Source organism: Bemisia tabaci, chromosome 2, assembly GCF_918797505.1.
Source record: "Bemisia tabaci chromosome 2, PGI_BMITA_v3".
Classification (NCBI taxonomy): domain Eukaryota; kingdom Metazoa; phylum Arthropoda; class Insecta; order Hemiptera; family Aleyrodidae; genus Bemisia; species Bemisia tabaci.
In genome coordinates, this window is record NC_092794.1 from 54,878,089 (window position 1) to 54,906,069 (window position 27,981).

General features: G+C 35.9%; 1 protein-coding gene across 1 annotated transcript; it reads left to right on the plus strand.

The window, feature by feature from the left end:
- Positions 1-179: 179 nt before the first annotated feature.
- Positions 180-27,312, plus strand: Upf2 (UPF2 regulator of nonsense mediated mRNA decay). Its single transcript, XM_019049716.2, has 20 exons — positions 180-426; positions 1,752-2,986; positions 4,622-4,777; positions 5,244-5,474; positions 5,697-5,892; positions 6,584-6,729; positions 8,017-8,200; positions 11,024-11,820; positions 13,305-13,631; positions 14,499-14,657; positions 16,489-16,668; positions 18,068-18,268; positions 18,752-18,851; positions 19,167-19,238; positions 19,499-19,629; positions 20,872-21,016; positions 22,250-22,392; positions 23,405-23,497; positions 24,166-24,289; positions 25,005-27,312. The coding sequence occupies exons 2-19, from the start codon at positions 1,940-1,942 to the stop codon at positions 24,274-24,276; spliced, it is 4,419 nt and encodes a 1,472-aa protein (XP_018905261.2). The 5' UTR covers positions 180-426; positions 1,752-1,939; the 3' UTR covers positions 24,277-24,289; positions 25,005-27,312.
- The last annotated feature ends 669 nt before the right edge of the window (positions 27,313-27,981 follow it).

The following is a 27,981-nucleotide window of genomic DNA, read 5'->3' on the forward strand; positions in this document are numbered from 1 at the left end:
TGATCAGAGGCGGCCCACTACCAAATCTGGTCGTGACGTAAATGTGTACGGGGGCCAATAAGCATTGAGGCGATCTCCTATTAGCCAATCAGAGCGACCAAAAAGTACCTCCTAGACACAAGTACTTCCACAACACATATGACCCAACTTTGTCACGGTTCTTGTTTAGAGACAGAGACCAATCGGAGACTAGCATCCGGAGAAAAATTAGGTTATGTTGCGTTACATATGCAATGCAAGATGCATTTCAAGTTTCAATTTCAACGAGTAAATTTCGAAGTTCAATTTTACTGAAGTATACGCATGGTCATGGTGAATTCATAACTTATCGGATTTTAAAAGTGTTCAGCAGTAATTTTGTATCTTGCATTAGTTCATTACTGTGTGTACATCATAGCACTCTTCCAAAAATCTATTCTTTATCAGGTAGGTAATTAAGATTGCCTCAAGAACAATGACTGATCTGTGTTGCTGTTTCAGAATCTTTCCTGGGCACTCACACTCACTTCCTTCCTCCATCTATGGTTCCTCGAAGTGAAATTCCAATTTTATTTATTACTTATTTATTTCAGGTTCCCTTCACTGTTTAAGGAGTATAACTACAACCATTTATTTACGTTCCTTTCCTCATGATGCAAGGAGAAGTACCAAAATTTGCCAGATTGAAAGCGTAAAATGTCAGGAGGCGAATATCTCCTGATATCACCCCTTCATAAATGAAAAATTATTACCCTTATTCAGCTGCAGAAAAATCATTTGCTGTATCAAAGTTTTTTAGTCATAAATTTAATCATGGGTCTCTCATGATGCCCTAAAAGTAACACTGCGTCACACTTGGAGGCTGAAAATATTTATAATCGCTCGTGTGTGATCTTTTAGGAACTTTTCTGTTGCAAGCCAAGACAATTTGGTCTAAGGAAGCTTTCATTTTAATTCATGGGGTACAGAAAGGTAGTGATTCCATGTCTCAGGCTGAGAACTGCCAGGGGTGCAGAATGTCGCGGATCACGCGATCATGATCACGTGGCCGCTCGTGTGGGAATTGGGGAAGACTGTAAAAATTTGTAGAAGTTGGGTAAGACTTTTTTGCCCCCTTTGTTTCTTAGGAAAAAACAGGGAAGTGCATTATTATTTGTGCTAGATGCCTTTCAAGCATACTGCTTTTGGGGAAGGAAACTATCTATCAAGTTGTTTGGTTTGCTGGAAGTCTTTCAAGCGCCCTGCTTGTGGGGAAAACTACTTTGAAGCGCGCTGATTTTAGGGAAGGAAACCTTTAAGCGTTTTGCTTTTGGGGAAGGAAACTTTTAAGCGCCCTATTTTATTTAGAGGCATAATCATAGGAAACTGGCAAATTTTGGGGAGCGCAGTTTATAAATTGGGGAAGGCTATGAACTTTCTGCAGCCTTGAGGATTGCCATTGTATTCCATCTGCATCAGCCGAAAAGAATTGACTCAGTGTTGGGTCTAACCATGGATCCTTTAAATGATTAACCATCAATTCTGACCTTTACTGCTGATCTGTAATTACTAAACTAGGCAGTAAATAATGCCCAAATTGTGATGCACTGATCCTGAATATGGAATTCTGAGTTGAGTTGGCAGGGGATCTCAAGTTCGAGGGTCTTCATGTGCACTTTTAGGTCTACTACTCCCTCTACTTGAGATTGAGATCAGACTCCAGTCCATGAGACAACCTGCTCATCCAAACTGTTTGTATATTGCATTAATTTTTTTTTCTTCTATTTTCGTAGGTGTTCAAATATGTAGGTATTGTCAAGGATGAGTGGTTCTAAATGCCAAAAGTGAACAACTGAGGATTCCCCATGGTGATATAAACCTCTGCTCTAAAATGTGTAGTCTTCCAAAAGAGGAAGAAGATGTGAAGCTGGAAACCCATTAAAGCCCTCCCGTACTAAAAGAACCTGAAGTAAATGTTAAAATGGAGTCTGATAAAAAGTCAATTGGTACCGAAGAAAGTCCTCAGGTTGCAGATGCTGGAGAAGGTGCTATCTGCCAGGAAAGTTCCAAAACTGAGAGTGAAGTAGATTCGACAGTCAAAGAAGAACCTCCGAAGATTGAATCTGGCGAAAACACTGTTGAAGATACCTCTACATTTAAATCTGATAAAACAAGTGTTGATTGCATAGATACTCTTAAAAATGAAAGTGATGATCAGAAAGTAGAGTGTCAAGAAACACCTCCAGAAATATGTAGAGTGGATTCATCAAACATTCAAGAATTCTGCAGGGATGAGCTTGAAAATAAAGAGATTGACAACAATATAAATAGTAATGCTACGTCAGACCACAAGAATGAAGTTGGCGAAGAAACTCAGGAAAACCAATGTGATGAGATGCTCGCGGACGGCGAAGAAACTTCAAAAAATGGGTCATCTGACGCAACTGTAGAGTCTCTAAATCCTCCTAAGAGCGAGATTGATGTGAAGTTAATGGGCAACAATAAAAGTCTTGTGAACGAGTCGAGTGAAAAGCTGGAAGGCAACAAAGAAACTCTACACCAAAATTTAAATGACAAAATAATAGAAAACCAGAAAACTCCAAAGAATAAGTCTCTCGAAAAAGTCAGCAAGGACGAAACTCCTCAAAGTGGATCAGATGGAAAAATGAAGGATAGCAAAAAAACTGTAAAGAGTCAGTGCAATGGAAAGACCCCTCACAAACGTGTCTCAAGTGATTCATCTTCTACCAATGTCCTTGCTGAATTCATTCAACGCTTTGAGCTTTCCAATTCCAGTAAAAAGTCAATTTCCAAAACTGAAGTAGAGGATACAATAACAGACTCTGGAAGGAGTACATCCACTGGATGCTCCAAATCACCTAGCATGGTTAAAACACTTCCAAGTTTAAACAATGATCCAATCGAAAGTCAAGAGTCAAAAGCAGATTGCAAAAGTGAGAGACCTCAAACAGAAGGTCTTAAAAATAGTGAAGATTGCCCTGCTGTCTCCGTTGAACAGGCAGAAAAGGTAAATTTCTCTAGGTTCATTCATCTAATAAGGTGTCCCAAAATAGAGAGTCATTATTATAAATAAGAGTAATTTTGAAGGTGGCGTAAATGACAACCGTCCATGATCTTTTCAAACAATTTACTCATCAAAATGTGCTCCTTTAAGTTTTCCGATGCTCCTATTCAGACAAGTATATTTGGGAACCTTGAACACAACTTTGCAACATTGTCTACTTAGTTGTCCTACAACTCCAGGCATAATAGTAGGAATACCTAGTGAAAATATGTTTTGAAAGAATTGACCCTATGGGAACGATCAGCGAAGTTCCTATCAAGATTGGTTTTTTTTGTGCCTATGCATCTCATGCAGCCTTCTATATTTCTCATGTCATTTTCGCAGTTTTTTCTTCAAACTTTTCTATTCTCTCATAAATTTTTTTCATCAATTTTTAAAAGAAGTTTGCAAAAATGGCATGAGGAACATGGAAAGCTGTATGATACCCACACGCACCCTGGAACAGCACGCTTGGAAAAAATTTCACTAATCGTCCCCATGTAACCGATCAATTCACAAATTTTTCCATTGTTACTATGGTTACACCCTAAGTCATTAGATAATCAGACAGTGTTGCTGAGTTTAGTTCAGTGTTGCTAATTGGTATTCTTCTGTGGTAGGCATCGGAAAAGTTCTGTCTGCAGATTTTGGTGAGAGTACATTGTTCAAACTTCCGGAGGCAGTTGTCCTTCATGTCAAGTCCAAACTACCATAGCGTGGCCAACTCTTGTTGAAATAAGTTCATCTTGATCTCAACCCACTGCTTCTCACGTCCTCTTTTGAATGAGACTAAGTTCAGCTCGATAGTTTGTCTACATTCTAAATCACAGCACCAGTCTCTGCCTGTCCCAGTCGTTTCGAAAGACACAATGTATTCTTATGAATCTCTCACTCTTTTCTTGTAATCATTATACTAGGCTCTAGCAATGAAGGAAATTAAGGTTGCATAAGGGAACAGGATAACATGATTTGTCGCTTAATTAAATGCATCCCTATGATTGTTTAATGACTCAAGCTCCAAAGGGAGATTTTTCATTGACATGTCATCAAAGTTGCATTTATTTTTGTCTTCCCTCAAATTGATCAACAACAGAAACATATCAAAATATTTTATACAATTGTCTTCTTTGATATATAATCGTTTTTAGCGGAAAATAATTTAACAGGAAAAGTATTGTCTCCAACTGAAGTGCATCTAAAATGCAGGTAAATGATGATCAGGCAAATGATTCTCCTGATGGTGCAATTATCTCAACATTTTTTGACAAAATGAAAGAGGTAAACAATGTACAAATTTTTCATGAGTGTTGAAAAGAAAAATTGAAAACACAGCAGTGCAGTCTTAAATTTCACAGTATCTTATTTGCACTACATTTTTGAAAGTATGCTCAACACGGAGTAACGCATGGTATCTGAAGTCATATTTGCTGCTTGTGTGAAATCCACTTTTCCTGTTGAATTCGGGCGACAATCAGAATTGAAGAAATTATGTAAGTAAGTTCAAGTCTTGGAATTAGACAATTGTAACCTATTCTTCACTGTCACTTTGATTTATATGCATTTTTTTGCTTAATTTATGTATTAAATCTTTGGTTTCAGAATGAAGTTTTAACGTTCATTACAGAGACAAAGCAACGCATACAGGCAAAGTTAGAAATCAGAATGCGAAATAAAAATGCAATTCGGCTGGATGAGCAGTCCCTGGCAAAGTTGGATTCCAGCCTTAAAAAGAATACAGCCTTTGTGAAGAAAGTGGTAAGTGGATAAACCCTGTGTCTCCCTCAATTTGAAATTTTATGAATTGAAGCTGTCTTGAATTTTCGATCATATGTAAAGATTTTCATTATTTAACCAAATGTTTACCAAATAATATAAGGTAGTTTCATAGCAATTATAAGCTCTTCAAAATAAGAAAATGTTTGTGAAAGTATTTTTCAATTCATCTAGTGGTAATCCTTTATCAGTGGCATTTGTTGTAAAGGTTCAGATTTGGTCAAAAATTGTTTTTCCCCTGGTTAGAGGTCAAAAACCTCCTTAAAAGTCCCTTATTTACAATGTCAAACCGAAAAAGGAGCTGTCTAAGGGGCTGTTTTGAATCCAGCCCTTATTGTGCAAAAGATAACCTAAAGCTAAAATTATTACTTTTTCATCCAAAGCAATTTTGTACCATTATTCAATGATCCTCATTTTTTGTTGCATTTTTTTTTTTTTTTGTCTGCAGCGAAATTTCACAGCCGCTCAATTAGACAGCCTGCTGAAGGAAATGCAAACTCTCAATTTGTCTAAATATTTGAGTGAAATAGCAGCAGCTCTCATTGAGACGAAATTAAAAATGAGTGATATTTCAGCAGCTGTTCTGCTTTGCACAGAAATCAATTGTCAGTATGCTGAATTTGGGAAATGTATGCTTGAGTGCTGGCAGAAAACTTTAGCTCAGAAGCGCGACGAAAAAGTAAGTTCAACCTCAATTTTACGTATCTAATGAAATAAAAACATGAAACAATAAAGGATTTTTGAGCAATTGTCTATCTGGTAAACCTTGTTCCGTTTACCAACTCAATTTCAAGAGAATCCAAGGGAAGATAAAAAATGGGGCATTTTGAATCTAGCTCTTAAACCTACGTCAAATTCCCTCCCAATCTCTTGTTTTTCATTGGTTCCTATTTATTTCTAGGTAGTGAATCTGAGTAAATTTCGAGTGGATCTTCGTTTTTATGCGGACCTAATCTCCTCTGGTGTATTCTCTTGCAAAGAAGCTCTGCCTCTCCTCGGTAATGTTCTCACGGTCCTAACAACATCAAGCCGTGAAGATTCTAGTCACATAAGTATTATCTTAAGTTTTTGCAAGTACTGCGGAGAAGATTATGCAGGTAATCAAGGTTTTATCTTTCTTTTTGCAAAATCTCCAAACTGTTTAGAATCGAGTGCACCAAAACTAACTTACTTTGGAAAGCATTGACTCATCGGCACTCTTTAGCTCACTACTTTAAAAGTGCTTAGGTTGTAACGCTAGGCCACTATCTCTAGGGACTGATCATGATACTGTTTGCGGGGTTGCCACTTTCAGGTAAAACCTCAAAATGTCAGGGGGAATGACTAAAGGGTCAAGAAAAAATATTTTTAATCAGAATTTTTCAAAGCGCATGATATGAATGAATACCATACAACCAATCTCCAGAATTTAATGTCTATTTATGAATGATCATCCACCAATACAAAAGGGAAGCAATATCTAAGTATGAGAAGGCAGAAATGTATCATGTAATGCAGTGTGTGGTTCAGGGAATTAGGTTTGAATAAACAAACATATCTGTTGTACTGAAAAGGCAGGCAAGAAATTGAAATAATAAAACAACAGTGAAACTATGTATTATGCTGCAAAGAAAGAAGATGAAAAAACTTTTGCCGAGTGGATAGGTTATTGGCTAATGAACTCGCTGGGACATCCTATTCTATTTTTATATTTACATTCGTTCGATGTAGGTTTGAAGTGTGTGGAACTTATCGTTCCATTAGTTTTAGTAACTGTTTTTACCATCTGTATGGATATTTTCTTTTCAGGCTTAGTACCACGTCGAGTCCACCTGCTTGCAGAAAAGTACAGTTTAGAAATCCCTAAAAGTGACTTAATCCCTCCAGAAAAGCAAAAAACAGTGCGTATGCTCCTAAAAGACTACCATGCAAATCTTCAGAAGCATTTATTAAAAGTAAGTCAAATTTTACTATATTCTCTGTTCTAAAAAAAAAAAAATAAACAAATAAACAGGAACACTTCAAAGGCACAGCTAATTTTTCATGAGTATGACTTCACAAAAATCATCCCAAACAGAACAATGTTATCAAAAATACACTCTAAAATTCACAATTTGAGCTGTCCTTTGTATGTATGTTCTGATTTTCCGCATTCATAGGCAATTTTTTCACAGTTGCCAGCAAAAACAGGTTAATACTGAAGAGAGATTAATTTTTTTTTTATTATTTTTATTTATTCAGCAACAGATTAATTACAAATGTCATATTGGCTTACAAATTAGACAATATAAAGGTTAAATAAGGAAATTTACTTTAGGTTTAACAAAATTTGCTGAGGAACGCTACCCCCCCTCGATCAAGATGGAGGGTGCGTTAAGCCGGGAGCGCCTGGTGGCATAACATCGGCTATGGTCCTGTTAAGGGCTGATAACACTAGTCTCTTGGTCTCTAACACACTTTTCACGAAGGACTTTACTCTGCACCAGTCCCCAAAACTTCTGGTCATCACTCGTTGGAAGTTGTTCGTGGAGAGATCCTCTCCAAGGTCCGCTGACAACTCTAGTCTTAGTCTGAGAGATTAATTGTAAACAAATGAATAATTTTGAAAAGTGTGTTCAATATTTTTCTAATAAAATATCTTTTGTTTTCTCCTTACTTATACTTAAAGACCAAATCTAATGTTTTAAATTGTTGTCTGGTAGTTACGTAATCGATGTGTATCAGTATTGACATATCATGGTTAAAAGCAACTAACTTTTCAGGGACAGGAAGTGGATGAACACAGAGAAAATCCAAAAAATAGTACAAAATATAATGAATAAATAAATAAAATCAAAAGTAAATAAATAATATGAAAGGTATTCAAATGCCTGGTTTGTTGTCAATTCCAACATTAATCTAATTCATAAAATCAAGGATTTTAAGCAATTGTAAAGGAAAATATTCAGTTGTTTATAAGTTCTTATAGGTAATATTTAGCGAAAAGTTCCCGGTGACTTTACAAAAAAAGTGAGTAATTTTCTTCTGTGAAAACTTGGGAGCTCTCAGGAAGTTTTTATTTTCCCATTTGATCTGATATTGGTTTGGACATTAAGCCTTAAAGAGCAACAAGACTTCTAGTTTCTTTTTCCTCCTTCTGAGTCAATGTCACTTGGTTCTCTTTTGCTACATGCTCCTCACATGATGATTATTATTTTACTGGTCAGTATTGTTTGGAGCTTACTTTATGTATTTGTGTGTAGGAGCACTCCGAGTTCCAAAGAATTGAATGCCAAAATCAAAAGATTCTTCAAACAAAAGGGGAATTGAGCAACGAGAAAAAGGAGAAGAGTGAAATGCTGAACAGCAATCTGCAGAAACTTCTCGTTTCTGTGTCAAGTCTTGCAGAGCTTGTGGATGAAGAAGCTGTTGTGCTCCCCGAAAATAGTAAGTTGCTGGCATTAGCTTTGCTGATTCATGAGTACTATACAGGGTGTCCCAAAAGTCCCTTCCACCCCCTCTAAAATTTTACCTAATTGATATTTTGAAACGAAACTTTGGGAATGTTCATCGATCAATGTTAGCTACTTTTGGGGCCCCCCAAAATTTTCGGGCCCCCCCGTGGGGAGGGGTTGCGGACCCCAACTTTTTTTTTTCAAATAGCAACCCCTATCTTGTGATACCTCATTCGAAAGAACATAAAAAACTAAGAATTTTGGCACAAACCGCAGATCAATATCTTAATTTTTGACCGAGTTATGATAGGTCAAAGGTCAAATTTGACCTATTTTCAAAAAATCATAACTCCGGTTCAAATTATCGTAATGAAAAAAATAAAACGAGAAAATTTACCAAATTGTAAGCAATTTTAAGCAAAAATCACAGAAATTACTTCAAACTAATTTTAAGGGGGGTTTCGGACCCCCAAATACGTCAATTCAAAGGTCATTCAATTTTATTGCGAAATAAGCCAATTTCCCCCAGATTTGCCTCCACACGACTTCAGTAAGGTCAAAATCAGTTCATTATTACGTTGGCAAGTCCCCAAATTTCGGGAAAAGTTTAAAAAACGAACTTTAAGGTGATTAAATTTGACCGTTTAAATTTTTTTTTTTAACTTTTCCCGAAATTTGGGGACTTGCCAACGTAATAATGAACTGATTTTGACCTTACTGAAGTCGTGTGGAGGCAAATCTGGGGGAAATTGGCTTATTTCGCGGTAAAATTGAATGACCTTTGAATCGACGTATTTGGGGGTCCGAAACCCCCCTTAAAATTAGTTTGAAGTAATTTCTGTGATTTTTGCTTAAAAGTGCTTACAATTTGGTAAATTTTCTCGTTTTATTTTTTTCATTACGATAATTTGAACCGGAGTTATGATTTTTTGAAAATAGGTCAAATTTGAACTTTGACCTATCATAACTCTGTCAAAAATTAAGATATTGATCTACGGTTTGCGCCAAAATTCTTAGTTTTTTATGCTCTTTCGAATGAGGTATCACAAGATAGGGGTTGCTATTTGAAAAAAAAAGTTGGGGTCCGCAACCCCTCCCCACGGGGGGGCCCGAAAATTTTGGGGGGCCCCAAAAGTAGCTAACATTGATCGATGAACATCCCCAAAGTTTCGTTTCAAAATATCAATTAGATAAAATTTTAGAGGGGGTGGAAGGGACTTTTGGGAAACCCTGTATTTATATACGTGGTCTGTCCGGAAAGTATCAGGACTTTTTGATTATCTCGGAATGTAATGCATATAATGACCTGAAACTTGGGTTGGACTTTGCCAATGTCCATTCCAATGCAGCCACACAATCGGGCTTTCACACTTTTAATCATTCGATTGCAATCAACTGATCAAAGTGTGTGTGTCAAGTGCTATCGTCGCGTTTTTTATTTTTCGTGAAATGACCGAGCGTGAAGATCAGAGAATTTGTATTAAATTTTGCTTTAATCTAGAAAAAACTGCCAAGGAGAACATGGAAATGATTCGGAAAGCTTTTGGCACTGATTCTATGAGCAAGAGCAATATTTATGAGTGATATGCTTGCTTTAAATCGGGTCGTGAAACAGTCGCTAGTGATCCGCGGTCTGGGAGACCTCCGTCGACGAATTCTCCCGATAATATGGAAAAAGTTCGGGAAACTATTGCCAAAGACAGTTGGTTAACCATGCGGGAACTGGAAAAACAGCTAAATATCCCGAAGACCGTCGTTGCGGAAATTTTAACTGAAAAACTCGGGCTCCGTAGAGTGGCAGCGAAATTTGTGCCAACGCTCCGGCTCATTCCTCCTGTCTTGTGCAACAGTTTTTGGGCAAAGCTCGGTATTCCTCTGGTTCCACATCCTCCATACAGTCCAGATATAGCTCCTTGCGACTTCTGGCTGTTCTCAAAGATAAAATCTCCAATGAAAGGGACTCGATTTGACTCCATCAATGACCCAAAAGAGAATACGACGAGAGCGCTGAAGGACATCCCAAAGGAGTGCTTTTTGGACTGTTTTGAACAGCTCAAAAATCGCTGGAACAAGTGCATTGTGTCTTACGGAGAGTACTTCGAAGGAGATTAAAGCCACAATGTCATAGGTAAGCTCGATTTCTCAAAATCTAAAAAGTCCTGATACTTTCCGGACAGACCACGTATATGAACTATACCGTATATACTGAAGAAGGCCTCTATGTTAGCGCCGAAACGTATGCAAAAATTGCAAACATTTATGACTGAAAGCTTGCAAGGTAAATTTACATTTATATATAAGAATAAAAGTTCAATTTTTTTCAGCCTTGTGTCTCCCTTATTCTACCACCTTGTCAGGTTATATGTTCTATGCACTTGTTACGTTATCCGCAATGCCTTGATGTATGGATAATAGGATGGCAGAATATGGCTGGATCCTTACTATTCTAAGGAGGAAACAAAGCATGCATGTATACATTTCTATACTTTTGCCTTTGGATTTAAAGTATAATCATAATGAAAAATCATAGTGGCATTAAAATGTATCGTGGAAAAAAAGTATAAAGGCAATATCTTCAGGATTTGTGATGTCCGGGAAGGGCCATTGGTGCACTTGCATTTTTTTTTCCAGTCTTCAATTTTTAAATATTCTAAATATTCTAATGATGAAGAAAAGCATGAAAATCCTTCATAGAGCACTAGAAAACGAACAAATTAAATGTAATCTTGTTACCAAGGGTCTACTGAAAATATCTGCACATGGATAGCTAAATATTTTTCAAATTAATATAGAAAGGTTGTTTTAAATGTTTCAGAGCAAACAACTACAGAGAGCACTTGTATGGTGGCCCCTGTCAATAAAACAGATGGAGTTTTTAAATGCTCAAGCATTTGGGAAGATGAAGAAACGCAGAAATTTTATGAAGATTATCCAGACATTACAGGGCTTGTTCCTGCCTCCCAGAAAAAACTACGAGAGTCATCAAAATCAGAAACAGAAGTCCCTGAACCAAAACTAGATGATATCAAAATAGAAGATGAAAGTGATGATCTGAAATTAGATGAGAAGAAAGAGGAGGATTCTGAAGACACAGAACCAATCAGCACAAATTTTAAGGTCCTTGTTGATAGTCTAATCACTGGACTGACAACTTGCGTTAACAGAGAAATGGTGGATCGAATTGCTGCAGAATTTGTTTTGCAGTTAGGTGTACCGAACAAGCATGTTCGTCGCAAGATTGTGAAAACTTTATTTATGGTGCCTCGGACACGACTGGACTTGTTGCCCCTATATGCACGTTTTGTAGCTGTCTTAAATCATATAGCCCCAGAAATTACAGCAGACCTCACCTATCAACTAAAACAAGAATTCAAGTACCATGTTCGGAAGAAGGACCAAATTAACATAGAATCCAAAGTGAAAACAGTAAGATTTATTGGAGAGCTTGTAAAATTTGGACTTTATCCGAAAGAAGAAGGATTGTATTGTATCAAAGTTCTTGTTCATGACTTTACTCATCACAATATTGAGATGGCTTGTAATCTCCTAGAAACTTGTGGCCGCTTCTTTTTCCGTTGTCCAGAAACTCATCAAAGAACTAAAGTATACCTGGTGAGTTCATTTGTTTCAATAATCTAATTGATTTATGCAATATCAGATATTTAATGAAATTTGTTCATCTATCAAAGGTTTATCTTATAGTAAAATCAGCTCCAAGAATTAGAGACGAAAAAGTTTATTCTTTTTTTTTTAGGAATACGTAGTGTAATGAATTCTTGATAAGTCAAAAATTCAGATTAAGCAAATTTTTGCTCCCATCCCAACAATTTCTTTTTGTAGGTGATTTAGTTAGTTTTCGGATAAGTTGGAATCTCCATTTTCGTTTGAGTTGGAAGTTTTTCCGTTTAGCCGGACAAAAATGCACAGTTGTCAGCAACACATTGACTACGTGAGAGTATGTTTTACAGACAGCGATGTCGGAAAGGAAGGAAAAGTAGAGTATCACGTATTGGTGACATATGCGCCTAACGTTTTAATATTTTGGAATGTCAAAAGAGGCTAATGAACTCCAGGAAGTCCTCAAATTCAGAAGCCAAACTATTTCTTTGAATTCAAATGAGAAAAACATTGTAGAATTTATATCCTACAACTTCCTTGACCTCCTGGTACCAAAGAAAATATGGAACAAACACTGTCTCATCAGACATCATTAAAGAGTTTGAATACACTGACATTGGAAGTCAAGTGTATGAGTGGTTGGTCGGTTGGTAGATACGTTTATTTGGTGCTTTTAACATATAAGCCATTTTCATCGTAGAGGAGAGATGAGTGCAACAGTTTAGAAGTAGCTACAGATATGATGTAGGGACTCTTACATAATCAGAAGAGTTTGCTAACACTAGCCTGCCAAGAGGAACGAAGTGTGCTCGCAAAAACCACCCAAAGCTTTATTAAACTCCAAATTCTCTTCAGTGTCATTCACTCTTCTATAGATATATTTGTTCTGCTAAGTATAATTCTCACTTATACACCATTTAAATGAGCGGACCTATCTGCATAGATTACAAAAGGAAAACATTGTATCTGCCAAATGCCACCAGTTAGGCTGTTTAATGCTCACTCCTTAAATTGCCGCAGGATTTTATCATAGAATTAGCTTACTCTCAGCCTCCATACAGCGATATTTAAGTCAAACATACCCTTGAAACAGGTAGACTCTTTCTCAAAAAGTGCCATGTAAAGAAAGTCCTATTGTCCAATGATACCCTAGTGCTCCTTGTTCCTACTCCAATGACTTTTACAATTTTGAGGAGAAGTTTGATATTTTTAGCTATTCATCAGATCATTCTTGTTTTTTCGAGATGTTAGCAGCATTACAATGATTCATGCTTCAATTTGTATCTAATTTTCACGACATATTTCTCTCTAGCTACAAAATTATTTTCGAAAAGCAACTGAATAAATTTGGATTATCAAATGACTCAAATGAAAAACATCATTATTGTTGCACTAAACTCATCAAAATAATTTGAAATTCTTCTTCAAATCTTCAAATTTATAATCCTATTGGGGTTTTTATGTTTTTTCTAATGCAGGAGCAAATGATGCGGAAGAAATCTGCTATGTCTTTAGATGCCCGTTACAAGAACATGGTTGAAAATGTCTACTTCTTTGTCAATCCGCCAGATAATCCAATTAAAAGGAAAAGGAGACCACCACTGCAAGAATACATAAAACAGTTGATTTATCAGGATTTAAGCCTTAAGACAGAGGAGTTTGTCCTGGAGCAACTGAGGAAGTTACCTTGGGATAATCGAGAAATTGCCCAATATGCTATTCTGTGCCTTGCAAGTGCTTGGAAAGTCAAGTATCTTAATATTCGTTGCCTAGCAAATCTGATCGCTGGATTAGTCGATTATCAAGTAAGCCTTCTCTCACAATCTATAATTAAAACTGATTGAGTGTCAATCATTGTAAGAGATGCATTATTTCTACTTCATTTCTTTCTAAACAAAGTCTCTCAATAGTTTTCTAGGTATGTTCATTTTATTTCACTATTTATTAACCTTTTTTGTTCGCTTGCATGAAAGGACTTATATAAGAAATTTTTCCCTCATCAAATCGTAGCAGAAAGAATTCTCTGCCATTTTTTATGATAATTAAGCATTGTAGTTTCCTGTTTTTTGGATATTAGCAAATTAGATGGGGATGGTTATATCTGAGGATGAATAAAAATTCTATGTTTTCATTAGTGAATTCTTATGGGAAGTAAAAGAGAGAAGGAGGAAGGAGACAAAAAGAAAAGGAAGGACAATTCAATGGTGAAACTATCAAACCTGGAATTCCTATTTGCGATGGTGCAAGTCATCTGTCTCATTTCACTTGCTAAAAGAGGCTTCTTTTTGTGCAAAATGTTGTTCGATTTCTCTTCGCTCTTTTAAGAATATTCTTTAACTCTTTTGCAGAAACATGCTGAGCAATATTTTTCTAAAAAATAAAATTGAAGGGAAAAATTTTCAAACTTTGTGATTGAGATCCCTGGTTTGGTTGTTGCACCATTGATGAGAAGAGAGAGGTTTAGAATTCACTAAGAAATCTTACACGAGAAAGGAATTGGATTTCATTTATTATTTATTTATTTATTTAAGTAGAGAGAAGAGAGTTCCAGCTATGAGGACCAATCATTTGAGGGACAACAACGGGAGGTGGGCTGATGAGTGCTAATCAGCTTTGTATATTACCTCTGTAACTGTCTTTGATTTAAGTTAATCATTTTTTTTTTTTTTCAGGAATTCATAGGAACTGAAGTTGTGGATAATGTTTTAGAGGATATAAGAATAGGCTTGGAGTTGAATCTACCAAAGCTGAATCAACGCAGATTAGCCATGATAAAATATTTAGGTGAACTGTACAATTATCGTCTATTAGAAAGCTCAGACGTTTTCAAGGTCAGAAGATACTATTTAAGTCTTAATGTATTTTTTTCGTACCTACTATGTAGTGTTTAGTTCGTATTTAGAACCTAAAATTCTAATAGTTCAAAGTACCCAGTTAAAGACCCTGCAGACTCCTGATGTGATTTTGTGGTTACTCCGTTTCCCAATTTTATAATTGCATTGCACATATGAGGACTTATATGTGACAACAGCGGTCGTTGACATCTGCCATTTTTAGGGCAAACGCTTTTTTCGAATTCTGGAACCCTCAAGAACGCCTTTGCAGAGTTTCAGACTTCCAGGACAATTTTTCGGCGAGATATGAACTAAAAACCATATTATTTCTAAAAACAGGGGATGTGAGAATCCACTGTTCTCCCCTGCCGGCGTGGCAGGACATGGTAGAGATTCGAATCCACTTGCGATAACTGCCCGCGCACCGACCATGGGCTATAGCTGACACTCAAATTGTACGTATCGGAACCGTCTCGCCAGAATTGTTGATTTTTTAACTGATTTTACAATTTGTTCCTTATTTTTGTTCTAGAAGTTACAAACGGTCTGGTTTTTTGTTCAATTGTATTAAATGACTCAGCATTGACCTACTTTTGGTTCATTTCAATCGTTTCACCAGCCTTAACCCTCCCGAAGACTTTGTTTCATGCATAAAAAACGTTTTCAGTAAAAACAGCGGATGTTACATTTTTTAAAATCGCTGTTACTCCTTAAATTTTTCACTTACAGAGATCACAAAACGTGTGTTTTTTACAGGAAGGGTTGCTCTTCATGAAAATCTTAATATGAATCCTCTCGGTTCTACGGGCGGCAAAGTGCAAAGCTTCGTAAACTTCAAACGCGATTTTCTCACAATCTGAAAACTCGATATCCGCTATTGTTACAGATAAGTCCTCATATGCAGTGATCCTGATCAAAAGTTGCAATTAAATCAAAGTTCTACAGGTCATTGATTTGTGCAAATTTTAGCCAAGGCTTCGGTAAGTTGCCCTGTAAATGAAGCTGGTGTGGCAAGAAAGGGTCTAAGTGGTCAGCAATCTCAGGCTCAGATTCCGTATGCCCTCTCATTGAACTATCCATCTCAGTTTCTTTCTCTATCGCTTTGTGTTCTTCACCTCTCACCCTTACTCGTTGAATTTGTTTTGTCTTGTTCGCCTTTTCCTTTTTTGAGGAGAGAAAATAGGGAAAGGGTAGGTATAAGGACTAAGTAGAAAGAGCACTGAGTTTTTCCGTGAAATTATGTTTGTCTTGGTTATAGTGTGGATTAAAAGAGAGTCCTTTCTAATTAGTGTGTTCAGCTTTGGCTTCATTCACTAGCCTTTGTGTCATTGATGCGCATCTTCATTAATTGACATAATTTAAAATAGTCCAAAATAGCTCTTATTTTCAGTTCAAAAGACTTTGTCAGCCTCATGAATAAAGGGCAGGGAAAGAGCTTGATGCAAATTACCCATTTTTCACCCTCTCTTGGATTTTCTTGAAATTTTGCATATGGATTGTGCTTGACGTGAGATGTCTTATTACAAAATTTCAGACTTCTTAAAAGAGGTTTTTTTTTTGGGGGGGGGGGGAGGGGTGTCGAAGTTGAAACCTTCATACCTTGACATCTTTCAAAGGAAAAAACATAACGGTATCCTGTTTGCACCAAAAGCCGTCTAAAATTACACACTTTAGCTTCCCGAAAGAAAGGTTAGGTTAGTCTTATATATTGTTTCCCCTGCAGATGCATAATGTATTTATGTATATATATATATTCTTATATTTTTTTACGTATTATATATTATCTATATATTTCTATATATCTGCATAATCTATATTTCTATTGCAGGTTTTGTATTCATTGATCTCATTTGGAGTATCGTTTGATCCCAAAATCATCTCTCCACTTGATCCTCCTGAAAATTTATTCCGCATCAAATTAGTATGTATTCTACTGGAAACTTGCGGGCAGTTTTTCAATCATGGTATGCCAAAGACTAAACTGGATTATTTCTTCATTTTTTTCCAGGTAAGTTCTCAGACAGAGCCTGTCATGAATTCTGTATCAGGGTTTCCGCCAATCTGGAAAGTCAGGGACCTTACGGTGACTTAAAGAAGTCAGGGACCTTATGGTGACTTGGAGAAGTCAGGGGATTCATAAAAAAAATCAGGGAATTTTGCAAGCATCGCAACAGAAATCAGTGTGATCTAAAGGGGAAAGATATAAGAGGAATTTTTTTGAGGTCAGGGAAAATCAGTGAATTCGAAAATTTTGGAGTTAAGGAGAAGCAAAAAAGACAAAGAAAAGTAAGAGGAAGTCAGGGAATCGGATATTGAAAACATAATGGAAACCCGTATACGCACTAAAGCAGGGTAAAATATGCCTCCAAATGAGGGAATCTAAACATGATATAACTACACTATAGCACAGAGGAGTTAATGTGTACATTTTGGCAGTTTTGCCGTCTAATTACAATCATTTACATTCACAATATTCTAATTACTTAGAAAGCAATTGGAATTTTTATTTTTTTTCCAACTTACCCATGCTTCTTTTTTTTTAAAATCAAAATTATGAATACAGTATTTTTCTCGTAGATAACTTGCAGTTGATATTTGCTTTTAAGCCCTGGTCAGGGCCCATTTATGCATTAGATTTTCATTATGTGTCGCTCAGTGACTTAGAATGGTGTGATTACCAACTACACAGGTGGTAGTGAAAGTGCTTATACTAACGACCAAAAATTGTTGCGGCAAAACTGTCATTGCAGCTTCTAGATCATGTTGCCGGTAGTTAGAAACCGCCAGCAGATCTATGTTACCAACAGTTTATAACCACACAGGGCTGTATGGATGTGTTCATGCCCTTATCTTGTTTTCCCTCCAGTGGCGACCAACATCGATGGACCGAGGTCAGTCTATGAGGAAAGTTGAGAGTGATAATCCTTGTGAAATGACGTTGAGGGCTGCTTGCTTCGCCAGAAGATGCCCCCGATTTTCTTGAATCGGTATTATGCAGATCGGGGGTGGGGGACCATGCAACAGAGCAGCGCCAATCAAGGAAACGTTTGGAAAGTAGTAAAACAACAAATCGGGAGGATTTGTCGACAGATCAGGAAATTCTGAAGAACATCTTGTTATCAGGCTGACCTTATCTTGGCGGTGACAAGCGCATACTCCAGTGCGATTATTTTCGTTTAGTTAGTACAACTGGAAAGAAATTAAATAAATTTATCACACCATTCCAAGAAATCTTGCGGCGTTGTGTCATAGGACAATGTATGGCTTAAAGTGCCTATGTAAGTGGGCTCTTCTTGGGTTTGAATGCTCATAAATTGAAGGTAAATAAGTCCTAAAGGTATCACTGAGCAATGAATCTACATTTTTGTCCAGATTATCTAACTAACATTTTAATCATTTGTTCATAGAATTACTATTGGCACAAATACTCTCACCCTATTTGGACCGAGCAGAGCAAATTTCCAGTAAATCTAACCTACATGTTCGAAGACACTCTTCTCAATCTCCGTCCAAATTTTAAAATGGCCTCCAGCCTTGAAGAGGCTATTGAAGCTTCACAAACACTCCAGACTAAACTCATGTCCAAACTACCTCCATCATTATTGCAGGTTAGTTCTCCTTTCTTGATTCTCATGTTTTATATAAAGTTGTAAAAATTCATACTGATATGAAAACTGGACATATCAGGTGTAATCAGTTCTAATCCTCTGAGTGACCGGTGATTCGTGGTTACTTCCTGCCTAGTTGTGTGCTGCCTGAGAAAAATGTTCAGCCAGGGGTCCAGCAAACGAGAAAAATGGAATAGTCAGGGCGAAGCCAAAAAGAGTCAGTGAGAGAAAATGGGTGACTGAAAGAGTCGCGAACTCCCTCGCAAGTCAATGATTTGCATAACTTCGCAGCAAGGAATTATATCATGTAAAAAATTGTCCCTCTACCATTTTCATCTCCATTGTCATAAACAAGTTCTACTCGGGCTAAAAATTGTAACATTTTAAGCATTTGGCTCAAAATGGGATCACTACAAAGCCTCAAAGGTGCATGCTACCTTCTTTTCCTCCTTATATTTTGTTACTCTTCTATCTTTTTTGTAGATTTCCAACAACAGCAAGTCAGGTCTTGGCACTATTGTGGAAACAGGTGAAAACAGTGGTAATGAGTCTGTGGATGAAGATGGAGATTCAGACAATGAAGGTTAGTCTACAATTTTCTCAATATCTTCATCAGGAATGCACCTGAGGACAATCTAAAGCAGTTCGTTTAGAGCGTTGGTCTGCATGCGAAGTGTACCTAAGAATAATGTATATTAGTACATACATGTAGAATGCTGGATGTAAGTCAAGTTTAAATTAGAAGGAACTATACAATGGATTAATTATATTAGCATAATCAATAGAATATTTTAATATCAGTCCATTTCAATACATTTTAACCCACCCCTTGAAAATTTGCATTTACTGAATTTGTTTTTTTTAATTGCATTTACTGAAAATTCTGTCTCATCACCAGATGGCCCACCAGTTCGATATGAGTATGAAGAGCACGCTCCAAGTTCAGAATGCATAACTGTTGAGCAATCTTGTAAGTATTTTTTTTCCTTATGCTTTTTTAATACAAAGAATTTCCTCATTTCTGAGGGTAAATTTTGTTTTAGAGAAAAATCTCTCAATGTAGCTTGCTTCACAATTTAGTTTAGATCAAGTCTCCTCTCAAGTTGAAAGCTCTCAAAAGAATATTTCAGAAAGAAAAGGAGAATTGAGGAATAGAAAAGCCATTCTGCATCTAATATCGAATGATGAGTGTGTTGCTTTCGAAAATGAAACAATTCATTTGATTTTCAGTGAACGGGCATGAAGAAACCATAAATCCGAGTGAGGACCCGGATGATGATGAAGATGAGGAAGAGGAGGATGTCGTTGATGATGATTATGATTACGACTCAGACAGCGAAGAAATGAAAGACTTTAATCAGGTAATTTATCTGTCAAGCTATTAAATTTAAATACGATGGCTGAGGAACAAGACAGCTTATGCGCAAACTGACGATTTTATAGTACAAAGAAAAAACTTAACCATTTTCGTTAGCACATGGTAAAATTTGCCATCTTTTTAAATACATCACTGTGTCATTAAAATGCTGCTTTGCGGAATGGGAAAAATTTATAAACATCAGTTTGCATTTTTATTCTGTAGAATGAAGTAGCCACTAGCTAATTTTTGCCATAATTGTCTGTTAGGTTGTATTGTTCTTTAGTCCTTGATATGTAATTTAGAAAAAGTTGAAGAACACATCATAAAATAGTTTAAGAATCAAATAAAAAAGAAGTTTCTGAATTTTTTGGGTTCATTGACTCAGTGTAGATTTTAGATTATCCTTTAAGCAACAGATGTCAGTAAGGTTGCAAAATGACAGCAAAATTCCTGTGTCTTGGGCTCCCCTGTGTATAGACGATTTCTTTTCGGAGGCAACACGTATAATAGTTGCTGAAAACAAGCAACAATGGCATTCTGTTCGGTGTTGTTTTAAGTTGGAAGGGCAAGACTTATTTTCGTGCGCAAAATTTTGGAGCCTTTGGAGCAACATTGTTGTTCAACAACTGCAATGAGCACAGAGGCAAGTTGTCTTTGTGTTGTTTTCCAAAGCAACCCTAGGCCACACTATTTCTAGTCGCTACCTTGAATGTTGCTCTCTCATTGGCTGTTTAAAATCGAGTAAGGAGAACAAGAAAAAAAACTGGAAACATTTTGCTGTTCTGAGCAAAATGCATCATATTTTAGTTAGAAATTTTAAGCCATTCTGAAGATGTAAACTTTGAAGTTGAATTTTTGGTAGGTCTGAGCTTTTTTTTTAAAGGTTTTGTTCACGTTACAATTGATGAGCATCGTCTCATGTCTTTTGAATGATATTCTTCAAGTCTCCAGTACAGATTGATTTAATGTCTATGTCATTTGACATGTCGATCCAGAATGAATGGACTATTTTACTCTTGATTGCTTTGCCTTGCTTAGTAGAGGAGGCCAATATTGTCGATGGTTTGAATAATGCAGCCACCAGATCAGTCTATTTAAGCGAGCAAGCTAATACACTTAGCTCTAGTTCAAAGTTTTGTTTCCGGCAAACGTTTCGTGTTTTGCCACTAGTAAATTAGTATTGTCTTAGAAGGCTAAATATCCAATAGCTTCAGTGTTTTTGTTGCTTTGTCAATTCCTCTAGGAGCCAGAGGATGCAGACTTTTTAAGTGCATTTGAGCAAATGGTATCCGACAATCTTCAAGATCGTATGAACGAGGTTGTGAAGCCGCCTAAAGTTGACATAGCCATCCCGCTACATTTCAAGTCAAGTACAAAGAAAACTTATGGTATTGTATTATTGAACTTAATCCCTTCAATTAACATTTTTTGTCAGTGATTATTGGTGACCTTTCTCTGCCTCTCCACTTTTCTCTGTTTTTTTGTTAAATTTATCCGTCAATAATGGTAATAATGTGTTAGTGGCAGGTAATAATGAGAATGGGTCTATTCAGAGATATAGCCAACTGAATATAGTTTCCAAGGGTAAATTCACTCGAAGATCACGTAGGGCACATCTGAAAAGTCTGAAATTCACTCCTCAGTGCACAATTTGTGTAGGTTTGAAACTTGCTTTTTCAAATTTACTATGTATGCCGGCGGTTTTTCTTGGTGGCTGGCAATTAGGTTTGCTTTAAGAGAGAGGGAGGGAGGGAGGGAGGGAGGAAGGAGGAGAGGAAGAGAGAGAGAGAGAGAGAGAGAAAGAAAGAGACTCAACCTAAATAAACTAACAATCGTGCGAACTTTCATAAACTCTTTTTGTGTAAGATTTCAATTGATTCAAAGCTTTTGCTTATGCAAAATAAAGAAAGAAAAAGGAAACAAACGCTTGAAAACGATTGAAATCATATGTTAGAAAAAGTTAGTGAAATCGTTTGTTTATTCAGGTTAGTTTTTCCTCCTCCTCTGCCTGTGCAAACCTGGTCGGCCGTGACTAGGAAAAACTGCCCTCAGACATGGGAAACTTGAAAAAGCAAATTACAAAGTAGGCAGATTGCGCATTAAGGAAAAGATATCCAGACTTTCTTGATGTCCCCAATGTGATTTTCGTGTGATTTTACCTGTTTAGAGTATATTAATACGACAGTATCTCTTGCATGCAACAGACCCATTGTAAAATAATGCTAATCACCTGCAACTTCCATCCCATCAGGCAACTTATGATGGTTGTTTGTTGATGAGGCTTTTTGTTAGCATTTGTTGTAATTTAGGGTCGTTTATACAAAGTAGTCGCGGATTTTTTGCTGGAAATTAAGGGGGTCTTTGCTTGCGTCATCATATTGATGGGTAAGGAATAATACCAATTATTGGACAATTTTGGTAAAAATGAGTCAGCGTCCTGTAAAATTGTGTGTTGCAGATTGGCGATATTGTTTCTCAATCATTGATATGTCTTTTAGTCAGTGTCCATCAACTGACATTTTAAACGATAACTTTCATCTGCATGTTTATTTTCAGAATTTTGGCATACTGTGACCAGTCTTCTTACATTTCATTTGAATCCAACCCTTAATTTTTTTCAGAGCAATTGATGCAAAATGAGGAAAAGGATGAAAACACCGTCAATTTTGTACTCATGCTCCGGAAAGGATCCAAGTCTCAGTGCAAAACCTTAAATGTTCCTGGAAATTCAGAGCTAGCTGTCAAACTGAAATCCCAAGAGAAAGTAAGTTTTCTACCCTCTTCCAAGACATTTTTCAAACACAAATTTTGAAACACTAGGTAACAATGAATTTACAAGTTTTTGACTGGAATGTTTTACAAAGGCCGTCCAAAAAAAACTTGACAGGAGTAAACTGTTGAGGTCAATTGGGAAACAGTTACCAAGAACTTTCAGCTTATTTCATTAGCTTTCGAGGAAGCTCTAGTTGAGCTCATTTGGTGAATAATTTGCATTTATAGGGGGATTTCTCGGTACAGTGTATACCCATTGGGAATTTTCAAGTGATTTTCACCTCTCAGCTCCTTACTATGAGGTCACTGAAATACTGGAAATATAAGTCTGTAAACTTTTAGATGCAAGATAAGACTAATCTGCTAAAGCTCTCATAAAAACTGAAAATTTTCCTCTCTTAAGAAGTCAGGGAATTCAGGATTGTCAAGTTGGCCTTGCCAGGTTGATGAGAAAAGTTGTAAAACGTTCAAAATAGTTCTTCTAAAATATATTGTTGCTACATTTTAACTCATTACATTCCAAAATGCCCTCAACTTTTTTAAAACTGATTGAAAATACAAATGTTGTCTTCTGCACCTACGCAGTTGGCTCATGAATCAATCATAAATACAGGAAACTGGGCTGGCCATACAATCTGTATCGGAACAAAATCAAAAGCATGTCTGTAAAGGGAAAATTTGAACATACTAAATTCATGTTTTTGGGGCATGCTGAAAAAATTGTGCATTTTGGAACCCTATACTGGATAATGTTTTATTTTTTCAAACTTTACTTGAAAGTAGACTTTTCATGCTCATTGAATTCAATTCAACAACTTAGTCTTGTGAAAGGTTGCTGTATTTGGTGAAGGTCTGTATTTTGTACAAGACTGTTGCAAAATACATTTTGCGGCAGCCTCCGGATGGTTTCATCTGGATTAAATTGTTATTTTAATATTTTTTTTAGCTTATTAAGTTGTTCCTCAGACATTCATGTATTGTTTTATCATTCAATTGTTTTACAGGCAGAGAGAATAGAAATGGAAAGAGTAAAACAGCTTACACTAAATATCAATAATAGATTAGAGGAAGAGGATTACCAAGATCAAGTGCTGCAGGTAAATTCATTAAAACCTAATTTATAACTTCGTTAATTCTAAGTAATTTTAGTATTTTTTTCTCTCCCTACTTTCTTTTAAAAATACAGTTGCTCCTGGAAAATTCTCAAGTAAAAATGAGTAAAACTCAGACAGAGCGGGAAAACAAGTGTATGCACTTCGGACATCTTGCACATAGGTTGCTGACAAATCTAGGCACATCGATTTTCTCGAAAATGGTGTGGTTTGTCATAATTCAAAAAGTTTTAATTCTGTACTGCACTATGCCAAAACAAAGAATGTTTTAAAAATCCAGGTTTTTCAGGAATATTGACTCCACATTGAATCCATCTAGGTCACGGTGTAATCAAATCAATAACTGCCATCACCTCTCTTTTTCTTCTTTGAGTGAAGCGAATTTGTAGCAAAATTTTAGCTCACGGTATCATTTTCGTTTTACCAGGTGTGTTGTCTAGAGGTATTTTACTGTAGTTTTCTGCTCTCAGATTTGGGGGTTTTGAATTTTTCATCTGGCCACCGTTAATACGACCCACAGCGTACTTAACAGATCTTACGAAAAGCATTTTCAGATTTAACTCCCTACTTGTATCAATTTTCTCAAATTGTGTCATCCTTTAATATCTCTCCAAACCTCCAAATTTACTAGATACTTTTTTTTTGTCTCTTAGAACTCACGATCTTCAGTTAGCAACTTTAATAGAGATAGAAAACAAAGATACCAACACCCCAAGGGTGCGCCAGACGCTGATGCCATTTTTGGTCGAAAGAAATTTCGGTGAACTTTCAGGCATGGTATGTATTTGCTCATATTTGTAATCCAGTTCATCTATTTGGCTTTTTTACTGAAATATATTTCATATCACTGAAACACAACTGAACATAAATGAAGGCCCTAATCTCGTCGTTTCACTGTCAAAGGAACGTACCTTCATTCCAAGGTCGGAAACTGTCTTCAGTAATTCAATTCTTTCCAAGAATATGACTTTGCAATTCCCTTCCAAAATTGTACTGATTTTACGGTATAATCAGGAGAAAAAACAATGAAATTCTCAGATCCAAATGTGTAGAGTCTCTCAAAATACAGTATGCAAGTGGAAATTTTGTAATGTTGGAATGTAGGTACGTTCTGTTAACTGTGGAACGACGATTTGTGCATGACTTATTATGTAAAAAAACCTTATTAGGAAGGAAATCTTGATGTAGAAGTAAAATGTACTTATCATTTAATGATCAGCTAAACTCAGAAGAGGTAAATTACGTCAGCTTTGCACCACCTCTTATTCTTTTGTTAAAGAAAAGGGCCATTCTATCATTCCATGCAAAATCAAACCAAAATTTGACCTGACCCCTCAGAATTTGATAAAAGATTCACTATTTTACTCACTGAGCTGATTCCATTAATGTAGTTCGTTAGTGTTTTAGTTTCCTTGTTAAACTTCTATGGAGCTTTAAAGTTCGAGTGGAAAATTTAATGTTCCTTACAATATTTTCATTTTCATTGTTTCAGACACCTGTGATCAAAATAGACTCTGTGACACAGCTCTGGTGAAAATATTCACAAAGCTGGATTTGAATGTCTGAGCCTGTCACGTCTGAGCGACCGTAGGTGAAGAATCAAAGCAGAATCAGACTTTTCATTTTCCTAGAAGTTGAGTGTTAAAGTGTGAAGATACTTCGAATATAGAAACCACTTATTCCCTCAATTGCTGAACATCTGAGGAATGTATCGTTCAATTGCAAAGTCTTAAGAGTTTCTAAGAAACATTTCTTGTAGGCTTTATCAGTTGTGTTATTAATTTTTTGACAAGGGTAAGTATTGTTGAAAAGAAATGAGAGTAAACTTTTTCATGTTCCAGTGGCCTAAGTGATTTTTTCACGATAAAATTTTAATACATAATTTCATACAGCTTGCAATTGTTTGCATATTTTTATTGAAATTTTTTTTTTGGATACAGAGGACATATTGAAATTAGAAGTTGCACCCTAGAGGCATTTTACTACAATTCAAAATTATCAACATTTAAACTAGAAATTTCCGTTGGTATTTTCATATTTCAATAGAATTGAGTAAATTTTCTTCAAATTGTCCCTTTTATTCAATCATAATGTGAGTAGAGGATGAAACACAAAAAAGGTAGAAGACATGTTAAGCCAGACATGGTGCATTGGTCTGATTTAAAAAAAAAAAATCATCTTGATGGGAAGAAGAAATTCTCTGCAGAGCATAAATAAGTGAATGATATTAGCATGGCATTCATGAACATGGAATCACATCAAGGCACTCGTGAACATGGAACCACATCAAATATTGAAAAAAAAATGAGCAAAAGTGAAGTTTCGTTTGTCATAAAAAATGTGGTTGCTTTAAAATGGTTCTTTCCTGTAGTGGTGAAACAATTTTGTTCCTAATCCAGTTGCTCCATGTACATGTATTTTTATTTATTGCTTGTTAATATGTACTTTTTTTTCTTCATGTATCCCTCATTATAATTCTTTGTTCAAAATTCTCCTTTAAACCAAAGCGATAGATCTCTCTGGTAATATTTAAAGTCATGCGCAACCTAGGGCAATTGTAATGTTTTGAAATATTCTCAATTCAGTGACAGAAAGCATATGAGGGGCATGTTTAAGATTCAAGATTGTTCCTTTGGTTTTAGTGCTAAGATTATAATCAGAAGACTATAGGGCAATGTATTGGCTCATGTTTTCAAGTAAATTGAAAATTTGATAAATTCGTCTCCAATGTATCATCCGACAGGGTAAAAAATCAACATCATTAAAATTATTCCTCTGAAACTTTTTAAACCAAATTTTATCAAATCTCCGTGAACAGGATCAGTTCAAAGTGTAAATTTTGACTTCACCTCCGGAGATCAAACCTTGCAAACATCACATAAAAATTTTGGATTAATTTTTAGAAAGAGTTCATAACTCCGAGACAGTGCTTGATGTTACTCTACTTGAAATCTTAATGTACAAAAGGTTAGTCATACTATTTATCCCATCCGGAAAATGCACAATGAATTGTTTTATCCTCCTCTATCTAATTGGAAAGGCCACAATTATGTGGTAGCAGCAGATTTTCGTGTCAAAGTTTGACGTTATTTTCCTTCGCCTTTTTCAACCTATGTAGGATGATGTAGAAGGAGCCATTTTAGTCAATTTTCAAAGATTCCACATGAAAGCAATGTCACATGCCGTGTCAGAGAACTCTGAAAGTAATACACCTCTTCTTTTTTACAGCAAAATACAAAAAAAGAAATGAACATTTAATTGTTTTTTCTACTTTCATTCACTGTTACGGAATGTTGCACTGAAGTAACTGACTGTTTTTTTTTTTTTTTTTTTATTTTTTTGTTTTTTTTTTAAATTATAATAAAAGAATCTCTCTCTTGTAAACTTCATTTAACCCCTGTTGAGTGGAATTTTAGTTTACTAGGTCAAAAACAGATAGTTTTAATTTTACTTTCTTTTTTTTTTAGCCTGTACCTAACATTTTTCTAATTAGTCTGCGAAAAAAGCTCTCCATCAAACATGGCCTACCACAATTCTGTTGGTACACCTACCTGTAGTGAGTTTCAACTGTAGGCGTCCCAAAGTTTGTACCCCGGAAAAATTTTAAAAATTCTACTTATCATCTCAAATCTTTCTCATCTTTTATTTTTTCATGGAACACAACCGAGAAAACTTTAGAATATATCTTACCCTTTGATCTTAGTAGAAATCTTTTCATCTTATTTTGTTCTGTAATATCTGCAACTTGTCGTTTTCTATTTTATTTCTATTCAGTAAATTTCTACCGATCATTTCTTTCATTTTTGGTCCATTTTTTTTCCTACCGATCTTATTGTACTTCATTGCATATCTGAGCATTTGGAAAATACATGTAATCCTTTAAATTACAGATAACTGAGAAAAAAAAAGTTTACTTTCTTCAAAGCATTTTTGAAAACTCGTAAGTCAAAAAAAAAAAAAAAAAAAAAAAAAAAAAACAAGAATGATATGATAAATGTTTATCCTGACCCAAAAAAGGAAAACTGAATGTGCTCTTCGGCTTCAGCAGCTAAAAATAAAAGAAAGTAGTCTGGGTAGGCAAGTTTTACAATTTTTAATGCCCAAGACGGGTAAGAGGAAGTTTCCTTCTAAAGAGAAAACATGATTTTTTTCAGAATTTTTGCTCAATTCCTCGGACCTGCACCTTTTAAGTCTTTGTTGCCAATTTTACTACTTTCCGCCGAATTTTGCTAATTTTGGAGAATTAAGGTTTGCAATGAGTTAGTTGCGCTAGTCATAATACCATGTTTTTGATGACTTTAGTTAATAGATAAGTAAAAAATAATAAGACTTTTCCAGACAACAAGTTCCCTTGTCCAATATTAACTAATATATCACCCTTCTAAAAACATAGTGCATGTTATCATCATGATTCAAATTTTGATTAGCAATCTCTCTATGAAGGAAAGCAAATAAAATAGCCCAAAGAA

Coding starts and splice junctions, on each gene's coding strand:
- Upf2 (XM_019049716.2), top strand. CDS start 1,940: ATGGAGTCTGATAAAAAGTCAATTGGTACCGAAGAAAGTCCTCAGGTT. Junction 18,269..18,751: donor TACCTCCATCATTATTGCAG/GTTAGTTCTCCT, acceptor TCTTTTTTGTAG/ATTTCCAACAACAGCAAGTC. Junction 23,498..24,165: donor ACCAAGATCAAGTGCTGCAG/GTAAATTCATTA, acceptor TTTGTCTCTTAG/AACTCACGATCTTCAGTTAG.